The sequence below is a fragment of the Manis pentadactyla genome, chromosome 4 (genome assembly GCF_030020395.1).
Source record: "Manis pentadactyla isolate mManPen7 chromosome 4, mManPen7.hap1, whole genome shotgun sequence".
Classification (NCBI taxonomy): Eukaryota; Metazoa; Chordata; class Mammalia; order Pholidota; family Manidae; genus Manis; species Manis pentadactyla.
Window position 1 is genome coordinate 156267478 of NC_080022.1, and position 19309 is coordinate 156286786.

General features: G+C 34.3%; 1 protein-coding gene across 1 annotated transcript in view; it reads right to left on the reverse strand.

The window, feature by feature from the left end:
* The window catches only part of BRIP1 (BRCA1 interacting helicase 1), a 201871-nt gene that overhangs the window by 50423 nt on the left and 132139 nt on the right, over positions 1-19309 (reverse strand). Inside the window, exons 15-16 of the mRNA XM_036911125.2 lie at positions 17853-18012; positions 16711-16832 (exon numbers count right to left, since the gene is read on the reverse strand). Of these exons, the coding sequence (XP_036767020.2) occupies positions 16711-16832; positions 17853-18012 (282 nt within the window). The remainder of the gene's footprint in view (positions 1-16710; positions 16833-17852; positions 18013-19309) is intronic.

Here is a 19309-nt window from a genome sequence, read left to right on the forward strand (position 1 = left end):
TACAACACAGACAAGGCAAGTAGTGATTCTACAACATTTTGCTATGCTGATGGACAGTGACTGTAAAGGGGTTTATAGGGGAGACCTGGTATAGGGGAGAGCCTAGTAAACATAATATTCGTCATGTAAGTGTAGATTAGTGATACCAAAAACAAAACAAAACAAAACAAAAAAGAGGGCAGTTCCTGTGTGGTAACCTCCAATGAGTTCTACACAAGGGTATAAAGGGCATATAAAGGTGTAGGCAAAGGGTCTGATTGTGTTTATACAGAAGATCAAAGCCTAATTGGCCTACCCCGAAAATGAACTAAGATACGATATGAAAAAGAACTTCCAACATCAGCACTCTCTGGAAGACTCATGCCAGAAGATGATCATCAAAAACCCCAACAAAGATCCACGCACTGCTACAGCTGTAGATGCACTCATCCCACCAGCTCCTGGACTTGCCATGGGAATGAAGGAGGTATCTAAGCTGGCCTGTGCATCCAGTAAAACAACAAATTTGACTGGATCTATACTGTTGGAACTCAACCAAGAAACAGGAGAAGTGCAAATTGTAGCGCTCCAAAATCTTACAACTACAGACTATTTACTGTTAAAAGAACATAAGGGATGTGAACATTCCCCAGGAATGGGTTGTTTTAATTTGTCTGATTTCTCTGACTGTTCCAGTTCAGTTGGACAATGTCCACCATAACATAGATAAGTTTTCACAAATGCCTAAGGTGCCTAACTGGTTTTCTTGGTTTCACTAGAGATGGCTGGTAATTACAGATATGCTTTGGTTATGTAACTATACTCCTATTATGTTAATGTGTGTGCGCAATTTAAGTAGTAGCTTAAAACCTATACATGCTGAAGTTACTCTACAAGAAGATATGTCAAAGAAATAATCAATCTTCCCATGTTTTCTTCCGCCTGCTACTTCTATAGCTTTTCTTCTTCCTTCCTAATTACAACCCTTAAATAGAATTCGTGCCTCATATCAAATTTACCGAGTATCATAATTCTTCCAAGTGGTAAAGATACCTCAAGACAAACGCTGGGCATAGAAGCTACAGGGCATAAATATGCAAAGAAGTAAAAAGCTAACCATTTCAAACAATAAGGCTTCTCTCTCACTTACCAACTTTACATTTCCCTGTATGGCCCCGGAAGATGACTGGTTAGCCAGAGACGGGTAAGATTCCTCAAGGGAGGAACAACCTAAGATAGGCACAGTCGCAGGGGGGTCATCAGGTGAGAAATTGGGGATAACAGAGGTGAGGCTTAGAACCTCACCCCGCCGTTCTGAGAGAAATATTCTGCATACGTGGACGTTTTATTGCCCTTGTCTAGCTTGGATTAACACATAGTCTACAGGCACACACCTGATCATCTACATTTGCTCTCTTACAACACTAAACTATGTTTTCTACCTTTATCTTGTATCTACCTACCACTTCAGCATTTTATTAAAAATAATAATAATAAAGAGAGAAATGTGGTATCCACATATAAATCAAGTATAAAAACCAAATGAGTATTCATATTTGAACTGACTGTTTATAGTTCATAATGCATGAGTGAAACCGAAAGTTTCTGTGATGACTACCCTTGTACTGTTCACTATGTAACTTATTCACTATGTAAGAATTTGTTCTCCATGTAAGAACTTGTTTGTTATGCCTCAGAAGATTGGAGACTGACGAAAATTAGGCTTGGGGTGGATTAATGATTGTACATTGAGCACTGACTCCCCTATACAGAATTTTATTGTTGTTAACAACCATTTGATCAATAAATATGAGAGATGCCCTCACAAAAAAAAAAACAAAAAAAAAATGGACAGACTTCCAATGGTAAAATAAATAAGTAACCGGGATGTAATGTATAGCATAAGGAATATAGTCAAGATATTGTAACATCTTGGTAGGGTGATAGCTGGAACCTAGAATTATGTATATAAATGTTTTATCACTGTGTTGTACACTTGAAACTAATGTAATATAATACTGTGCGTCAACTACCCTTCAATAAAAAAAATTATCTAAAAAAAAAACAGATCAAGCAATATATGGAGACAAATGACAACAATAATTCAACAACACAAGATCTGTGGGACACAGCGAAGGTCATGCAAAGAGGGAAATATATGGCAATACAGGCATACCTCAGGAAAGAAGAACAATCCCAAATGTATAGTCAAAACCCACAGTTAAAGAAACTAGAAAAGGAAGAACAAATGAGGCCCAAAGTCAGTAGAAGGAGGGACATAATAAAGATTAAAGCAGAAATAAATAAAATTGAGAAGAATAAAACAATAGAAAGAATCAATGAAAGCAGAAGCTGGTTCTTTGAGAAAATAAACAAAATAGATAAACCCGTAGCCAGACTAATCAAGAAAAAAAGAGAGTCTACATACATAAACAGAATCAGAAATGAGAAAGGAAAAATCACCATGGATACCACAGAAATACAAAGAATTATGAGAGAATACTATGAAAAATTATATGGTAACAAACTGGATAACCCAGAAGAAATGGACAAATTTAAATAAAAATACAACCTTCCAAAGCTGACCCAGGAAGAAACAGAAAATCTGAACAGACCAATTACCAGCAAAGAAATTAAACTGGTAATCAAAAAACTACCTAAGAACAAAACTTCTCGTCCGGATGGTTTCACTGCTGAATTTTATCAAACATTTAGTGAAGACCTAATACCCACCTCCTTAAAGTTTTCCAAAAAGTAGAAGAGGAGGGAATACTCCCAAACTCATTCTACGAGGCCAACATCACTCGAATACCAAAACCAGGCAAAGACACTACAAAAAAAGAAAATTACAGACCAATATCCCTGATGGACATAGATGCAATAATACTCAACAAATACTAGCAAACCGAATTCAAAAATACATCAAAAGGATCATACACCATGACCAAGTGGGATTCATCCCAGGGATGCAAGGATGGCACAATATTCGAAAATCCATCAACATCATCTACCATGTCAACAAAAAGAAGCACAAAAACCACCAGATCATCTCCATAAATGCTGAAAAAGCATTTGACAAAATTCAACATCCATTAATGATAAAAACTCTCAACACAATGGGTATAGAGGGCAAGTACCTCAACATAATAAAGGCCATATAAGACAAACCCACAGCCAACATTATACTTAACAGCGAGAAGCCGGAAAGCTTTTCCTTTAAGATCGGGAACAAGACAAGGATGCCCACTCTCCCCACTTTTATTCAACATAGTACTGGAGGTCCTAGTCATGGCAATCAGACAACACAAAGAAATAAAAGGCATCCAGATTGGCAAGGAAGAGGTCAAACTGTCACTGTTTGCAGATGACATGATATTGTACATAAAAAACCCTAAAGAATCCACTCCAAAACTACTAGATCTAATATCTGAACTCAGCAAAGTTGCGGGATACAAAATTAATACACAGAAATCTGTTGCATTCCTATACACTAACAATGAACTAGCAGAAAGAGAAATCAGGAAAAAAGTGCCATTCACAATTGCATGAAAAAGAATAAAATACCTAGGAATAAAACCTAACCAAGGAAGTGAAAGACCTGTACCCTGAAAACTACAAGACACTCTTAAACGAAATTAAAGAGGACATTAATAAATGGAAATTCATCCCATGCTCTTGGCTAGGAAAAATTAATATTGTCAAAATGGCCATCCTGCCTAAAGCAATCTACAGATTCAATGTAATCCCTATCAAAATACCAACAGCATTCTTCAATGAACTATCTAGAGCAAATAGTTCTAAAATTCATGTGGAACCACAAATGACCCTGAATAGCCAAAGCAATCCTGAGAAGGAAGAATAAAGCAGGGGGAATTACGCTCCCTGACTTCAAGCTCTACTACAAAGCCACAGTAATCAAGACAATTTGGTACTGGCACAAGAACAGACTCATAGACCAGTGGAACAGAGTACAGAGTCCAGATATAAACCCAAGCATATATGGTCATGGTCAATTAATATATGATAAAGGAGCCATGGATAAACAATGGGGAAATGACAGCCTCTTCAACAGCTGGTGTTGTCAAAACTGGACAGCTACATGTAAGAGAATGAAACTGGATTATTGTCTAACCCCACACATACAAGTAAACTCAAAATGGGTCAAAAACCTGAATGTAAGTCATGAAACCATAAAACTCTTAGAAAAAAATATGGGCAAAAATCTCTTGGACATAAACATGAGCAACTTCTTCATGAACATATCTTCCTGGGCAAGGGAAACAAAAGCAAAAATGAACAAGTGGGACTATATCAAACTAAAAAGCTTCTGTACAGCAAAGGTTACCATCAGTAGAAGAAAAAGACATCCTTCAGTATGGGAGAATACATTCATAAGTGACAGATCCGATAAAGGGTTGACATCCAGAATATATAAAGAGCTCACGTACCTCAACAAACAAAAAGCAAATAATCCAATAAAAAATGAGCAGAGGAGCTGAACAGACACTTCTGCAAAGAAGAAGTTCAGATGGCCAACAGACACATGAAAAGGTGCTCCATATTGCTAATCATCAGGGAAATGCAAATTAAAACCATATTGAGATATCACTTCATACCAGTTACAATGGCCAACATCCAAAAGACAAACAACAAATGTTGGCAAGGATGTGGAGAAAGGGGAACCCTCCTACACTGCTGGTAGGAATGTAAACTATTTCAATCATTGTGGAAAGCAGTATGGAGGTCCCTCAAAAAACTCAAAATAGAAATACCATTTGACCCAGGAATTCCACTCTTAGGAATTTACCCTAAGAATGCAGCAGCCCAGTTTGAAAAAGACATATGCATCCCTATGTTTATCGCAGCACTATTTACAATAGCCAAGAAATGGAAGCAACCTAAGTGTCCATCAGTAGATGAATGGATAAAGAAGATATAGTATACATACACAATGGAATATTATTCAGCCATAAGAAGAAAACAAATCCTACCATTTGCAACAACATGGATGGAGCTAGAGGGTATTATGCTCCGTGAAATAAGCCAGGTAGAAAAAGACAAGTATCAAATGATTTCACTCATCTGTGGAGTATAGCAACAAAGAAAAAACTGAAGGAAGAAAACAGCAGCAGACTCACAGAACCCAAGAATGGACCAACAGTTAACCAAAGGGAAAGGGACCGGGGAGGATGGGTGGGAAGAGAAGGATAAAGGGGAAAACGGGGCATTATTAGCACACATAATGTAGGGGGTTGGGACATGGTGAAGGCAGTATATACAGAGAAGATAAGTAATGATTCTATAGCATCTTACTAAGCTGATAGACAGTGACTGTAATGGGGTATTTGGGGGGTACTTGATAATAGGGGGAGTCTAGTAACCATAATGTTGTTCAAGTAATTGTACATTAACGATATCAAAATTAAGAAAGGCAATTATTTGCAAAAAAAAAAAAAGAAAAAGAACAAAATACAGTCCCCTCAAATCAGACATCTTTTGTTCTTAAACTTTTCAACATTTTGACCTCAATTGGCTATAATAATTTAGCTACTACCCAGAGAAGATTATTAATAACTCTGTTACATTGAAACAGTCCTGAACACTGTTGTCAGTATTATGCATTAAAGCTTAGGTTTTACTATGAAAATAATTTGTCAAGATAATAACTCAGGAAAAAAGCAGAAATTAATATTTTTCCATTAAAAGAAAAAAAAACACAGTTAATACTTTAAGACATGTAAGAAACCTTAACTTTAATATGCTTATTCTGGGAAGGGCTAAGTTGAAAAAGATTTTTTATAGAGTAATAGGCTTTGTTGCAATTGAGTTAGGCCATCCATACATAAAAATACTTTCACATTCAGGTAAACCTGAAAATGCTTAAATTATCATCTCTAAAAAATGCTATAATAAACAAACAAACAAATAAATAAATAAATGTGCGTGCATGTGTGTGTGTATACATGCTACAGTCTCTTTTGAGAGAAGAGATATAATGGAAAGCACATGGCTTGAAGTCAAGGCTTCGACACTTATTAGTTGTTTGACCTTGGGCAAGTCAGGGTACCCCCATTTATTATCCTTTCTGTTTTCTCTTCTGCAAATGGAAGAAAATTCCTGCCAACCTTACTTCATAGAGTTGAAGAAATGAATGACAATGATCATGAAATAATAAAGCATTATATATTCGAGGTAAGTGGACTGGAGCGTTATTATTTATTCCATATTTCTAAAACCCAATGTAGGTTTGGGTGGGTTTTACATTTTGTTGTAATATACTGTTGCATGTACATGGAAAAAGCCATAGGAATGACAGAGACAATGTGGGCATCTAGACATGTAGGCCATCTATCTTAGGCTGTTCATCTCAAATGAGGGTTTTTAACATCTGAATCAATTCTCTTTGAAATGTTTAACTTACACTATTCAATATATAGGCACATTATTTTAGGTGACTTACAAGTTTCTTCAGTTTATGGACTGCTTAAGTTACACTATTTAACATACAGGCACACTATTTTAGGTGACATAAGTTTCTTCTGTTTATGGACTGGCTACTTTCTCATCAAATATCAATGAAAATATGTACACTGGCAGGACACATAGATAAGTGTTCAGTTTTTAAACATACCTTTTTCTAAATGACGTCTGCACTTGATCTTAAATTTTCTGAGAAATTTTAACATTAGCACTCTTTACAATTCTTCATAATACTTTTTTATCACTCTGCAACCTATGAGCTGTATTTGAAATCAGAACCACAAAAAATATGTTAGTGGTATAATCTAAAGATTGAGTGCATGACTGGTCCTCTATTAGTCTGAATATTATTTCATTCGTATATCTTACAATCTAGGTAAGTCACATACAAGAGTCAAAAAACTTCTGAATATGCCTTTCTAGCAATAACACCAACCAAGTGACACATTATCTGATATAAGAAAGCAATGTGAGGCTATAAATGGAACTGTAGGCTCTTAAATGAGCCAATATTAAGAGGCTTTGTTAGGGGAATGAGTAGTGCTGTATTCAGCAAGTGACGAAGACCTGTTCCCACTCCAATATAACTCTGGAAGATGGTAAGATCTCTCATGGAAGAGGCTTGTGGATTCTAGAAGATGTAATACTATGCACTGCAGACGTGCAGATGTTGCATAAACGTATGGGGCAATGGCACGCAGAGAAAGCAGAAGATAATCCCACTGTGAGGAGGCTGAGATTCAGATTTCACATGATTACACACATTTAAAAGCAACATGAGCAAGTATGCACGTAAGAAAAAGAGTTACATGAGTATTAGAAAATACTGAAAATATATTTAAAAACCAAAAACCACTTATTACTTCCACAGTGGCCAAACAGATGAATTGACACTTGCCACCTAGATTTTTATTATTACATCCAAATTAATCTTAAGTATATGTTTGGTTCTTTTTAGATTATGTTCTATCTTACATATTATTGTTAGGAATATTTGATTTAGAGCTTCTAAAATGTGAATATGTGACTGTGGGGATAAGGCATACTGGACCATGGTAGCACTTTAAGTAATCTCATTCTTCATCTTAGAAAGTAATGAGACTGCTGGTTTCAGGAAGGCAAAAAAAAAAGAAAGAAAGAAAAGAAAAAGACATTTCCTCTTCCCTTGTCTTTCAAAAACTGCCCCAAATTAAAAGACAAATAAGAAAAAGAAACACAGTGTTCATTTTCAATTAAACTAAGAGACATCTGTAACCTCAAACCCCAATATGTGAACGTGAAAAGCAAAGAGACAAATGGTAAATGACGAAGCCGAGAGGTGAAAGTTCAAACCAAAGTACCAAAGAGCTACTGATGGGAAAGCCAGCTAAGCCAGCAGGAGTCCACAAAAGCTTAGGAAATGGAGGCCGAGGGAACTGCTGGAGGATGTGTCCCACACAAATAAAACATCATACAAGGAACAGCAGGAAAATAAGACCCAGGAAACGGGACCAGCACAGGTGACAGGCAAATCATGTTCCTGGCAAATCTCGGGGTATTGGCTGTAAAGAGGGCTTTAAAAGCAACTTAGTCCTGATTCAAGTAGAAGATAAGGAGGCTTCAGAAGGGATGTCTTCAAGGGGAAAAAAAAAACTGGCCCGTTATCTGATGGGTTTCATAAGAAAACTGTACTGAGAGGCGTTGCACAGGGCAATTGAAGGGAATTTAAAGATCTTTTAAAAAGTAAGAAAGGTTAAGAGGGTGTTATTAACTCCAAGAAAAATTTAAAAGTTCAAGAAAGTAAGGAAATTATTTGACTACAGTGAACAATATTTTTATAGTCATAATGTAAATATTAATTATGGATTTAATAAAAAGTCATATAACTCAAATGGGAGGATAAAACCCAATTGGGAAAGGTGGAGTAGGCCAAAATCTTCATCTCATGCAAAGTAAACAGTTAATATCTAATATTAATTACATGAAGCTAAAATGTGGAGGCAAATGCAGATGGAATAGCTAAAAGAAGTGAAAGTCACTGCCTCTCAGAAGCAGGGGCTGAGAGTGGGGTAGAAACCAAGAGACCATACATACAGAAGCCATCTACTGCATTCAGTATAAATTAGGCTTTTATTAAAAGCTTTACTGGGCTCTTTTCAACTTCATAAAAAATAATTTTAAAAATGCAGATTGTTCTATTTATTTATTTATATTTTCTGTGTGCTCTTTATCCCCTTCACTTCATCAGATTGTTCATTTTAATTCATGACCTACACTTGTGTATCTTACTGTATAAAACAATGGTGGTCAACTGAGAGTGATATTTGCCTACCAGAGATACTGGCACTGTCTGGAGACATTTATGGCTGTCACAACTAGTGGGAGGGGAACGGTTTGTTTCTGACATCAACTAAAAGTCAGAGATACTACTACACATCCTACAGGACACAGGACTTCGCTCAACACAAAGAATTATCTCGCCCAAGATGTCATTAGTGTCAAGCTTGAGAAAACCTGCTATAAAGTAATTTTAAGCAACAAATATGGTAATTTTTGATGTGATAAAAAAATACACTATGAGGTATTGTATATTTACACAATACTTTTATACAGCTTATTATACTCTCTGGCAATTAATTGGTGCTATTTGTCCCACAGTTATAAAGTATAAACTGAATTCTTCCCGAGATATCAAACCTATAATTTCAGAGAAAAACAGAAAAGACTGATGCTGTAAACACTGAATAATAATGTCTACTATGGTTTATATTATCTGCAATCTTAAGCTTTACAACTAGAAAAAAAAATCAGGTGACACACTCACCTGAAGCCCACCTACATATCTGTACCCTGTAGGCTTTAAGGATCTGATTAAGTAAATAGGCTAAAATCCATTACAACCAAAACTCTTATGAAGAAAAAAAAAATTAAACTTATTTTAAGAAAAGTTAGAAAACAATTCTACTACTTCACTTCAGGTAGTGCTGCTGATTATGCTCTGTGCCAACACAAGTAGTTAAGTGTCAATCAACCTTACAAGCCCCCAGGGTGATGAGCAAAAGTAAAATAAAAAGGTCAACAAAGTTCTGTTCTTGCCAAAAACAAGATGAACATAAGAAAGTAACTTCAGAGTTTTTAAAAAAACAGAAGTTTTTATTTCATTAATTTTCCAAAGGTTTAACTTGCAGCTTTATTCAGACATGGCTTTTTTTCCTAAGGAAAAAAAAAACATGAGTAGTGGGAGAAAAAGAAAGAAAAAGGGTATCAACCAAACTTGCTTAAAATCTTGTGATTTAAATGTTTCCTCCTCAGATCCCAAAACATTTGTTTAAGAAATATGGGGATTTTTTAACTTAAAAATTAAAAATACCTTAGCAATTCATACATTTATTTTGTGTTTTTATGTTTGTTTTTAAGAGGGATAGAAACAAAGGTTTGGTTTTCTCATATCTCACTGTCCAAGGCAGATCACAAATTGTCAACCTAGATGGCATACTGAGGTTTAAACTAGATCTGAACTTTTAATTTCAAGATATACTTAGGACCTGCTTTAATACTACTTTTGGCCAAGCTACATTAAAAAGAAAAAAAAGTATTCTGAGGAGGAAAAAAGGGTTTAAATAATTGAGGATGAACTCATTCTAGAACTTCAGAGGTGACAAGGTTTTTCTTCCATATTTGTGATTTGGTCTGTTTCCAACAATTCTAACCACAAGCTGCTGGACTCCTAAAGTTAGAGCTTAGTATTAGTGGGGGCTAGATCCAGGTGGATTTCTGTATCAGATGCTACACTATAACTACAACTCCTCTACACTCTGACCTCAGTCTCTATTCCTAGATCTTGTTTCCCATAGCTTAGAATAAAGTCTCAAATCCTTAAAATGGCATACAGGTCCTCAATGATTTGACCCCTTAATACCTCTCCCAGCCTCTATTCACATGATATTCTCTCCAACTCACTCTCTTCCTCAGCTTCTTTGAATTCCTGGAAATTGCTATCCTTTTTCACACCTTAGGGCCTTAGCATAGACTGTTCTCTCTACTGAGAATACTCTTATCCATTCTGTTCACCTGTATAATGCCTAGCCTTCTTTCCTGTGTCTGCTTGAATTTCAGTTCCTCAGGGAAGTCTTTCTTTACCTCCAAAGACTAGGTCAGGATCCTGTAGTTTCAGGGACTTTTTCTTACAGCTTTCATCACAACTGTAATTGTTTATTACTTTAATGTCAGTATTCCTCACTAGACTGTAAATTCCATGAGACATGGGGCTTTAATCTGTGTAGTGTATCACAGTCTCACCAGTTTATTCAAGTACTTGGTACTACAGCCAGATATTCAAAAAATGGTTGTTTCATTACTCTGAATAGTCTTAAATAATCTCAACAGTCTTGTAATCCGACCTTTGATGAGGCCATTCCACTTTATTAAATGTTTGTATGTCTGAATTGCAACATAGACAAAATTCAAATCCCATCTCTCTGGCTCCTCCGTGTATCTCAGGCAAATTAGTCAAAGTAAATGGGTATCTGGATAGGAAGTGATTGGTGTTGCTCAACTTCACTTTCCCTAAGCATCTGAACATTCAGATTCTATTCCACCGAAGCATCCTGTTACACATTTGTGTCCTTTACTGAATTACAACATCAGTAGTACAGAGATAGCATCTTGTTCGTTTTTGTACCTACTTTATTTAGTACAAATTATTAGGCTCTTAGGAAAAGTTCATTACATGAATGAATGAATGAATGACTGCTAAAACACTTAAGATTATCAACAGTTATGAAAGTGATACCAAAGGAATATATGAATCTACTCAAAATTATTAAGGTTTTTGTTTCTGAACTCAAGTTTGTCTTAATATACTATAGCCCTTTGCATTTTTGCCTTTATTCATCTACTGATGAATATTCACACTGTCAAAGGAACAATAACAAAAGGATAACACCACTCTCCTTAAAAAGAAATGTTGGACTTAAGAATTCTAATATTGTCATCATCTAATAATACTTTGACACTTGAAAGCACTGGTTTAATGTGCACTCTATTTTATTAATGCTGACATCTTTTGCAGCAAGCAAGAGATAACAGCCTCTTTCTGAGGGTTATAAAATCCCAAGAATGCATGGAAGCCATAAATTTATATGTGTTTATTATAAAGTCAATAACTAATTTAACAAATCTAAAAGATATGCCTGTATCTTTTTGATCATGAATGTAATTTTTCAAAATTGATTAAAATAATATACTCAAATAGTGCAGCACCTTCAGAGCTAAAAGATGTTTCCTAAACACAAAAAGGTATTCATAATGGTTATTGTATACCAGTATAAGATAACTAATCAGATTACTATCTGAATGTTAGTTTCAAATTAAATCTATTTTAGTAACAACATACATTAGAAAAAAAAAATTTATCTTAAATTATTTTAACCATTTTAAGAGCATTTCTGGTATTATAAAAAAATCTAACATACCACTTAAACATTTTTAAAGTATAAAAATTTTAGCCACATGCCATGCATGATTTTATGAATTTTTCCTCAGAGGGATAAGGCACAATACCATGAAGGGAGAATATTTCTATATATTACTAAATTATACTAAGGAACACAAAATGCAGTTTTAAAATCTAAATATTGTACCTTACAATGTCTCCCAAATTATGCCTATGCCACCAATTTGAGGTACATATGCCTGAAAAGTTAAAGGATTTTATAGTTTTTAGATCATACTAATTGGCCAAAGGATTTTCTTTAGATATCCATTAAAATGGCAGCCTTAAAAAAAAAAAAGGCAGCCTTGTTATACCTGACTTAATTCTATTAAAAAAAACCACAACTTTTCTTTTAGTTATACTTTTCCACCAACATCTAATTATATAAAGGCCTTGGTTCACTCTCCTGCCCCTCAAATACTTTAGTTTAGTGCACAGAAAGTTTTCTTTTTAACTATTATACAATTAAGTATGTCCTTATAGAATGATCAGAAGCATCTGGGAAAGGTGGAAGTGAAAAAAATCCTCACCGGTAAAGTTAGTTTAATGCTTGCCCTTCAGAGTGGCCCATTATCAACATTTCATAGTGGGTTTCTTTATTTTCAGGTCCCTGAGGTGTGTGCAATAAATTATGACTTGAACTAAACAAGTCACACTGGCTCCAAAATGAAATTTTCCTACCTCTACTTTCTAGTCCCCAAGGTGGGAAGAGGAAATCCCGGTCACAGCCAAAGAAGTCGTATTTTTGGCTCTAACATACATTTTCCTGTTTCTCTAAAAGCCAAACTCTGCAACTGAGACTACAAGGGACTTAAGTTAGTATTTTAAACTGTATTTTAATTTTTACTTCCATAATATTTGCCTCAAATTTAAGAAAAAATATACTGTCATTAAATTAGTATCATTGCCCTCTTTTCTCCCCACTCAAATCACTGTTCTAACTCATACACCAATCTTAACCTCTTAAAATATGAATTCAAATGAAACAATAGAGAAAAGAATGCAGAAATAGCTTATTTCATTTCCATAAGATAGAATACTTAAGGTTTTCATTTAGAAATAACTTCTATTTATTTCTGTATGAATAGACTATTATTTTAAAAGAAAACTATAAAGTTCTAATTTATGGTCCGGTAACTTGAAGCATTGTTTTAGTTTTGGAAGAGCCATTTATGAAAATCATTTAGTTCATCATCTCACTTTACAAAGCAAGAATATGACAGACACACCCTAAGATGATTCTCAGAGTACTCTTGAATAATCCTCTCACCTTGAGTGCAAACATATGCTGTAATAGCTTCTAGTTAGTGGTGGGATAGCCACTCCCTTGATTAGGCTGTATTATAAAACAAAGGTGCAACAATGTTACTACTCCTGTAATTAAGTTATATGACTCTGTCTTGGCAGACTGGAGCAAGAGAGTATCTTCTTGTTGGCCTAGAAGAAATAACTTGCCATTCTGTGAGACGGCCTGTGAGAAGGTCACAGGGTAAGGAACTCTGAGTAGCCTCTAGAAGATAAAAGCATCCCCTGACTGGATCAGTCCTAAGACCATAAGTAACTGAATGTTGCCAGCATCCTGAAGCAGCCTGGTGAAAACCCCAACATCCAGATGAGAATATAGCCCAGCCAACAACTTGACTGCAGCCTTGTAGAACCCTGAGCAAAGGGCACAAGCCAAGTCATGCCTAGAATCTTGACTTGGAAACTGTGATAAAAGAAATGTGTGTTGTTTTAAGGGACTCTGTTTGTGGTAATTTGTAAAGTAGCAATAGAAAACTATTAATATAAAGAGTGACAGCAAGTATAATTATCAATGTAAGACACCCTCTCCATTTATTATATTCTACTATGTGTTAGACTGTAAAATGACATTGGGATTGAGCATTCCTTTCGATAACACCTTTAATGATTTACGTTTGTAATGGCATACTGTATTGCCTCATTTTAAGTCATATTAAGGTTTACTACTGTCCTATTCATTATCATCTAATAACGACTGCTATTATTATCATGCCTTAATTAAAAGCACGGGATTAAGTCTAGGAATGGATGGTTATTGTTTTTAATAATAATGTCAATTAAAACAATCAACAAAAACAAATATTATTTTTAACAACTTGTATTAAATATATTTAATATATATTTAAACTTTTAGTTCCATTTTAATTTTAATTTAATATAGTAAATATACATTTAGTACTTAAATGTAATATCATATTTAGGTATATAAGTATATAAATTTAAGACTAAAATTAAATATATTAAATTAAAGTTTATATTTAATCATTAACTAAACCAATGTTTATTGAACACTTACTATATTCCAAGGCAATATTTCAGTTATAGAAAGACAAAGAAGTTTAAGAAATTGTCCTAATCCTTGAGGTACACCTTAAAAATTATAAAATATATTTATGAACACTAAAATATAATACAATGAAGATAGAATATTATGTGCTTTAGGAAGTAATAAAGGACACTGGTAAAGATAACTATGTAGGTAAATACAAAAGCAATATATTTTTGGTTTATAAAATATATGTTTGGTTTATAACTTTTTTCTATACAATTTAAAAGGCAAATGCATAAAGCAATAATTATAAATAATATTAATGCGTACATATTGTATAAAGATGCTGGTATTCCCCAAACTCACATTAAGAAAATAACTAAAAAAATACACAAAAGTAAAGAAAGGGATCAAAATAGTACACACAAAAAATGCAACTGAATACAAAAAAGGGCAATAATGAACTGAGGAGCAAAAAGCTTGAAAGGCATGCAGAAAACAAATAGCTAAATAGTTGAATTAAGTTCTTCCTTATCAGTAATTACATTAAGAGTAAACAGATTAAACTCCTCATCTGAAAGGCAGAGATTAGATGAATAAATTTTAAAAACATGATCCAACTGCATGATGTCTATAAGAGACTCATTTTAGATATTAGGAAATTGGAACCTTATATAATATACAGAAATTTACTCAAAATGGATCAAATATCTATATTTAAGACCTAAAACTATGAAACACTTTGAAGAAAAACATTAGGGGTAAATCTGTATGACCTTGAATATGGCAATGGTTTCCTAAATATAACACCAAAAGCACAGATAACAAAAAAGTAGACTTCATTGAAATTTAAAACTTTTGTATTCCTTTTATATCCCATAGAAGTGTACAAACAAGTATTTTTAGCCTTCCCTCTTGTAATTCTGTCTTTGTGATGATAACATGTTTGGCTAGTCTGTTGATCCCAGAGGGTAAGATACGTGAAGAGCAGAACTGACCAGCTGAGCCCAATGTGTATTGGTCAGACCATATCAGGGTAAATGAGTCCAGCTGAAAGCAGCCCAGCAGCCCACCCAGGACCAGCCTAGATTATTTACTGCCCAGCCACCTACTATACCCAGATGTGTGACTCTTAAGCAACTGTCATTTTAAGTCACTGAGTTTCAGAATTGTTTGTTACACAGGAAGAAATGATCCAGACATATGGCAACAAAAAATATGCTTCCTTTTTATTAGAAGCACTCAACTCCAATGTAATGCATCACCAGAGCTGTTGATGAACACAACAGTTTTCTTAGGTGGATGTCAACTATTTCATTGGTAGCAGTAGTCAGAAGCAGAATTAACCAGTTGAGGATAGGAGCCCTGGACATGGTCATCAGCACTCTTAATGGCAGTACTGGTGGCTAAAGAAAGGCAGTGGAGGAAGAAAGAGAGTGTAGGCTGAAAGTATTAGAAACCCCTGAGGACTTCCAGAAATTTTGAAGAGGTCCAGAAGTTAAGAGTAGGGCTAACCAGAGAAATACTGTTTATTACTGTTAATATTGTATAATTTACAGTGTCTAGTAAAGTATTAACAATAAAGAAGATAACTGCCTAGGGAAAGAATTGTTACTTTGGTATGAGACCCTAACAGTTTGTGCCCTAGGAGGAGGAATTTAATTATACTCAAGGGAGTCAGCTCAGTGGCCAGAAAAACCTCAAGTCTTGGTCTCAGCTTGCTATCACCTTCAAATGCCTGGAGGAAGCAAGAAAATCTTCCTTTGATGGAAGAGAATATCACCTTAGGCTTTGAATTATTGCTACAAATAATTTTTCAAAAGTAATATTTAGCAAACAAAATCAGTGATAATGAAGCGAAAATTCCTGTTTCTGGCCAATACAGAATAACTGGTTCAGGAATATCCCCCCCACTGTAAGTTACTATAAAACTGGACAAAATAGATAAAGCAACTACTTTTAGGGAATAGACACCAGGCAGCATAAGACTGTAATCTCACAGAGTACGGTAGTCCTGCTGAGCTGAGGTGGAAGAGGTTAGAATTTGGAGCAGCTTAAATTACTGAAATCTGCAGGGCAGGCATGGCATTGGAGAGGAGGGACCTGGATAGAGAAAGGGCCCTAGAATTCCCTGGGGGACCTCTGTGACTCAGTAGCTAAGAGACTGATGAAACATAAATTGCTGGGCTCTACCTCCAGAGTTTCTGATTCAGTAGGTGTCTGGATGGAGCCTGAAAATGTATACTTCCATTAAGTTCCCAGGTGATACCAATGTTCCTGATCAGAGACTACACTTTGAAAATCACTTTTATGAGCAAAAGACAGTATAAATTAAAAATAAATTATACCCATATCTACTAAACCTTTCTTACTATTTCAAGTCACCAAGCATTAATATAAAATGTCTGAAGATATAAGAAAAATGTACAATTAAATTTACACAAAATCAACAACTTCCATGATAAATAAAACTTTGATGACCTACCTGTAGATCTTTCACATATGGAAAAGGAATTCCTACTGTTATGACAGCACGAGCATTGTCATCTGAGAAATCCAGACCCTCACTCACTTTACCACGACAAACTGCTACCATCAAGGCTCCATCTTAAGCAACAGAAAATAAACATTTTTAAAAGCACACTCAAAATTCCCAGAAATTTCTTATTCATTTTGAAAAATCTGATTACTAAGTAATCATAGTAGCAAATTTAAAAGAACTAAAATTAAAAAACTATTTTGAGATAAAATCTTAAAAGTTCAATGTCTTTAAATAAATAAGGGAAACAAAATCACATTTAGATGTAACATAGTAGCAAACAAATTTACAAACCATGTATTTCCCAGATAACTTACCAAAAAAACTACATCAAAGCAGTAACATGTACATGAACTGAGCAATTATGAAGCAACTGTTTATCTTTAAAAAATTGAAACTGCAATCATTTTTACCACCAGAATGTTAAGTTCTTAGAACAATTTAAATAACTCTAATTTGTACTGTATATCATATTGAATCAATATCACATTGATAGGTATTTAAAACACACACACACACACACACACACACACAGAACACTGTGTGTCATCTTATCATACAAGGATATTGGCAGTTATAGTATCTTTATAATGTTGCATTGTTCATAAATTATTACTATTAGCCCCTCCTGTCAAACTTTTAATGGACATTTCTAACTTTGAAACTGAGCCTTCACTTATGTTTGAACACTCAAGTCTACCTTATGTAATAGAACATAAGGAAAAACTATATTATTTGCATCAAAATGTAGGGCTCATCTGGCTAGTAAGGAAGATATTTATGCATACTCCACTTATCTTCTTTCACAAAACATTTCAAATAGCATAAGGAAGGCCATGGAATAATAGCTGAATGTATGCTCTTTCTTAATGTTAAATTGGCATCCTCAAGTGAAAATATTCACAGAACTCCAAATAAAAGAATTTATTCAACTTATTTTTCTTTTCACTCAGGATTATAAAATATAATTATTTTCTTAAGTGCAATTCATTTAAAAAGATGACACAAATAAAATTCTACCACCACCTTCTTCTTACTTTATGGTAACAAGTATTTTTTTCATTGACTATCAAGTAATTTCCAATTACCTTTCTCTCCTTTGCACTTGACTGCATCATAGTACACCTGCAGTAATTTATCAAAATTAGTTTTTTCTCCTCTCTGTGGTTCTACAATTACTGTCTTCACCAACTCCAGATTATGCCACAAACCAGTGAAAAGCCAACGTTCTTTTAATTTCTCTAGTAACTGTAAAGAGTCGAGAAACAAATATTTTTTATGTGCCAAACTGAACAAACTTACTTTTTTAAGAGGCAGTGTGACTATAATGTGACTATGGCAAGCTTGTTAACTTTTCAGTGTTTTACTTTCCTCATCTATAAAATGAAGAAAACACAGTATGTCAGAGAGTCATTACTGGATTAAATTCATTAACTGACTTAGCTCTGAATGACTCCTGGCACATAGGAAGAGCTCCAGAAATGTCAGCGGCTGCTGCCACTACTTCTGTCATTGCCATCTTTGGTATTTCAAAAGCAAGAAAAAAAAATAACTTCTGTCACAGTTGTTAAGTTTTAAGTTCTTTTTAAACTGAAGGTGAAGTTCCTCAATATCCTCAACTAAAGATTCTTTAAATGAAGATTCTCTAAGATCATTTTACCAAGTCCATAGGCAGCTAAGCTGTTTGAAACTTTGATCATCATTAATAAACTAATTCAACTAAATACATAAACAGAGACTCAGATAGCCAACAAGCAGAAACCATACAGGCACAAATGGAACACTTACAAAAATAATCACATATTAGCTTACAAAAGGACTTTCAACAACTTTCAAAGAATTTTATCAGATTAACCACATGTTCTGACAACAATGTAACTATATTAAAAGTCAGTAATACAGAGTTAGTGGGAAAAACAAATGAAGAAACAAACCAACCCACAATAGAGATATTATTTTTAAAAGAATATATGGTTATATGTCATGTATATCCCAATAAAGCTGAAAAAAAGGACAAAAAATGAACATATGGTTTGAAGAGGAAAATGCAGAATTCATGAAATCTTTAGACATGAATGATTAGAAAAGTGCCTACAATTCAAAACATATAGGATGCAGTAAATGCAGTAGTTAGAAATACAGCTTTTAAATACATTTATTTAAAAAATTTGAAATTAACTGAATTAAGCATTCTTTTTAAGAAGACAGAAAATTAAATGGTAAATACAAAAAAAGTAGAAATTAACAATAAACATAAGAGGTAAGATAAATGAAAAACACAAAAGCCAGTTGTAGAGTTATTATGATTTAAGTTGAACTGTCTTACCTGCTTGTTCTATGCAAAAAGATCTATGTAATGTAGGCCAGTTATTGTAATGCATGTAAGCACCAAGAAAATGCTCCAAATTTTCAAGAGAACAGAAACCAATTTTTATAAGATTATGTCCTCAGAATTTTACCCTTATCTATTTTCAGAAATAAACTTAAAAAGATCATAAAACAAATTTTTTTTATCATTGCTATGATCTAAATGTCTGTGTCCCTC